This window comes from Ips typographus, linkage group LG5 (assembly GCF_016097725.1).
Source record: "Ips typographus isolate SLU linkage group LG5, UJ_Ityp_2.0, whole genome shotgun sequence".
Lineage (NCBI taxonomy): Eukaryota > Metazoa > Arthropoda > Insecta > Coleoptera > Curculionidae > Ips > Ips typographus.
The window spans coordinates 4,947,127-4,950,655 of NC_138426.1; the positions used below are offsets into that span (position 1 = coordinate 4,947,127).

Here is a 3,529-nt window from a genome sequence, read left to right on the forward strand (position 1 = left end):
TTTTGGATCATAACTATTTCTTTTTGTGTTTCAGTAAACATGTTAAGTTCATTATTGTTCGCCGAGAGATATTTTGGGTTGCCTGTTTGCTACTGGTTTGGCCACCTATGTCATTATATGAGTAAAAGTGCTGAAGATGCCAAAGTGTTATTGAATAACCCCAAATGTCTAGATAAAGCACAGCTTTACGGGGATGTGCAATATGTATTCAAAAATTCCATTCTTCTTATACCTGGTAAGTTTGCCTACAAAGAAAACGTAATTTTGATTATATTTTTAATGTGTAGGAGAGCAATGGAAAGGTCGTCGGCGTTATCTGCGTAGTGCTTTCAATACTGGGATCATTAACCAATTTATTCCCACTTTGTATCAACAAAGTTGTCTATTGCTTGATCGAATAAAAATGAAACGAGCAGAAGATGATCATTTTAAGTTCTTTAATACCCATGCCTTTATGGGCTTTTTCTGTAAGTTTCTAGTTTACACCCATATTCATATTGACTATAAACATTTTTTCAAAAAATTAACATATTAGTGACGTCGTTAGGCTGGATGGAAGAAGACGTACAAACATCAGAAGTCGTAAAGTTTGCTGATATGGTGGACAAGTAAGAAAGTAAATCATTCTTTTATTTTAAAATAAAACTTACAAAAATAATAATAGGTTTCAAGATGAATTTATAAAGTTGTTGGTCAACCCAATTATACCTGTTTCTGTTTGGATTAAGACGCCACCAGGAGCAAATTTGCAAAAGTATAGCAAAGAATTAAAAAGAATTCTGACCGATATTTTAATTAGGAAGAAAGAACAAATGAGTAATGCTACTGGTAAGACAAAAACATATGGACAGATTCATAGATTTCCCTAATTGAAAGATAGTATAAGATTAAGTTAACGGTTTTCAGCATTTGTTGATAAGAAGACCGATCTTCCTTTAGTTGAACTTCTACTAAATGAGAGTTACGGTGCTAACGAAGAATCTGATGTGTTTGAAGAATTTACATTATTTGCTGCTGCAGTAAGTTTACTAAAAATATCTTTAGTATTATACTGCTTTCATAAGTTGAACTTCGTATATTTTAACGTTTTAGGCTACAGACACTACAGGACACTCGTTAGCATTTATTTTCACTTTGCTTGGTATGCATCCCGATGTTCAAGTCAGTTTGTTTGATTTACATATTAGTTTTTTTTGAATCAATTTGAAATTACAGCAACAAGTTTTTGATGAGGTAGTGTCCACGATAGCAGGCAAAGAAATCGACACTTTAGATTTAGAAAAGCTGATTTACACTGAGGCAGTTATTTCAGAGGTGATGAGAATTCTACCATCCGTTCCCCTGATTGGCCGATACTGCAGTGAGGATATTGAGTTTGGTAATTAATTTTCATTGTTTCTTGTTTCGAAAATATTACAATGCGTTTAACTTTGCAGAAGATAAAGTTATACCTAAAGGCACTAACGTTGGTATAAGCATCTTCCACATTCATCGCAACCTAGACTACTGGGAAGATCCTTTAAAATTTGACCCTACTCGATTTTTACCAGAAAATCAGTCAAAAATTATTCCAGGATCGTATTTACCATTTTCCAGTGGGCCTCGAAATTGTATAGGTGAGCCATTAGGTCACTAGTGAATACATTGAGTTTACAGATAAACATTATAGGTCAAAGAATGGCTATGGTTTTATTGAAAATGACTGTAGCCAATGTAGTGAGAAATTTTCAAATTTATTCCAGTCATAAGTCTGTGAAGGAGTTCAAGCTTATCTCGTGCATTTCAATGAAAACTAGGAATCACATGGACCTGCACTTTGAGCCCAGAGTGTCTCCTTAAAAGAGGAAGTTGTTAAAGTGCTATTAGATTGTAATAGATACTGTTATTGTATATTGCTGTTTTGCTTCGAAAATATATTGGTGCAAAAGATATATTATATCTCAGAATGAGTTACACCTTTACTGTTACTGTTAGGGTACTGTTACTCAATATAGACAAAGAAATCCTCATTTTACCTGCTGATAAAGGAAACGCAACAGTGATCATATCAACTACTGACTACGTACGGAAGATCGAAACCCTTCTATATCCCATAACCTACAACAAGTTGCCACGTCACCCAACAGCTCGATTACTTAGGACCACAAACCAACTTATTAAAGATTCCACAACTGTCGCTGCTGAAGATATCTCGAAATTCAAGAAGTCAGAGGTCCTTCCACCCAGACTTTATGGTTTACCTAAAATACACAAGCCGCTCGTCGTGTCCTCTGGAACATGCACTGAGGACACGATATTCGTTTTGAAGAGGTGGAAGTTTTGGATCGATAACAACGTTACTATCCTAGATTAGCTAGAGAAGCCATTGAGATCTTTAAGCACGAGAACATCATTAACAGAAAGGAAGAGGATCACCTTGTTAGATTCGGAGTGGAAACGAACCTCAAGTCGAACCGAGATGTCTTGCGCCAGACACCGTGCGCGCCGATGCGTAACCGTTGTGTATAAATACAACTGACGCTCCAGCAGCCATGATCACCTCCCAGATTTCCCCCCGCCTGCCCATATAGGCTAGAGGGTACGGACATCAACCTCCTAACCTCCGGTCCAAACGCCCCACAAATATTCTTGGTTGATTAAATGATTAGCCCACTAACTCTTTTGATCATCCAAAAATATGCCAAGACCTCCACTAGGATGACCAGCTGACGAAGAAAGAAGAAATCAAGACAAGAAAAGCGCAGAAGGGCCCCGTTGTCAGCCGGGGCACCCTTCACCCAGGACAGCGTACGCAGTTGCAACACTGGTGATTCCCGAAAGGGAAACGCTAGTGACTGCTAACGGAGTCCTTCTTCCGGACCTCTCCTTTTGGTCTACAGCGATGGGAGGGTAGAAAGCAGTAGTCTTGCTTGACCCGCTTATCTGAGGCCACTTTTCCTGTCATTAATAATGGCGCAGTCAAGCCAGTCATCGTCGAGAGGTACGGAAGAGCACTTCGACCGTTACGTAATTGTCTTTGATAATGTCCGCCGCAGATGTGGACTAAACGTCAGGAAGAAATTCCATTGGATAAGGGCTTATAAACTCGGTTAACCTTCATATTTCAGTTTTGACCGGCCGTGAAAGCTTTCATAGTCGTATACTATGAAAACACTGCTTAAAGAATCCTGGACATAGGACATTGCCATGAAAAATTAATGTTTTTTTTGTGTTTGTCTTTCGCTGTCAACAAACATGGTGTATGGAATGTGTTTATTACAAAAGCACTGAATAAAACTTACCTTGTCCACTGCGAGTAACATGGACTACTACTTCACTCTTACTTGTTCCGGATCGTTCATACAGAGTAATTATTTTGCTCTAACTATCAATAAATCGCCTAAGAATTAAGATTCGCGATATTAATAAACTATCGCGATAGAACAAGTGTTTACTCTACTCAAATTATTAAAAACTTGGATAAAATTTTTGAAAGGCGTAGCTTTGCTAGTCAACTAGCATTACGAAAGAGTTTGTTAAGTTTAAAACT

The 3,529-nt window shown here is 37.7% G+C and overlaps 1 protein-coding gene across 2 annotated transcripts; it reads left to right on the top strand.

Annotated features, from left to right (window-relative positions):
• LOC145729197 (cytochrome P450 4C1-like) lies at positions 1-1,931 on the top strand. Of its 2 annotated transcripts, none has more exons than XM_081979858.1 (9): positions 1-235; positions 288-467; positions 536-608; positions 665-828; positions 907-1,019; positions 1,093-1,161; positions 1,216-1,378; positions 1,437-1,616; positions 1,670-1,931. In XM_081979858.1, exons 1-9 carry the CDS (start codon positions 40-42, stop codon positions 1,837-1,839), a joined length of 1,308 nt encoding a protein of 435 aa, XP_081835984.1. In that variant the 5' UTR covers positions 1-39; the 3' UTR covers positions 1,840-1,931. The 2 variants fall into 2 exon arrangements, with proteins under 2 accessions (XP_081835984.1, XP_081835985.1); XM_081979859.1 differs by having other exon boundaries at positions 548-608.
• Positions 1,932-3,529: the final 1,598 nt, after the last annotated feature.

What these genes read in the sequence shown, in the direction of transcription:
- LOC145729197 (XM_081979858.1), top strand. Translation starts at nt 40, where the DNA reads ATGTTAAGTTCATTATTGTTCGCCGAGAGATATTTTGGGTTGCCTGTT. An exon ending in ACAAATGAGTAATGCTACTG is followed by an intron (nt 829 to 906) that starts GTAAGACAAAAA and finishes AACGGTTTTCAG; the next exon opens with CATTTGTTGATAAGAAGACC. An exon ending in CAGTGAGGATATTGAGTTTG is followed by an intron (nt 1,379 to 1,436) that starts GTAATTAATTTT and finishes TTAACTTTGCAG; the next exon opens with AAGATAAAGTTATACCTAAA.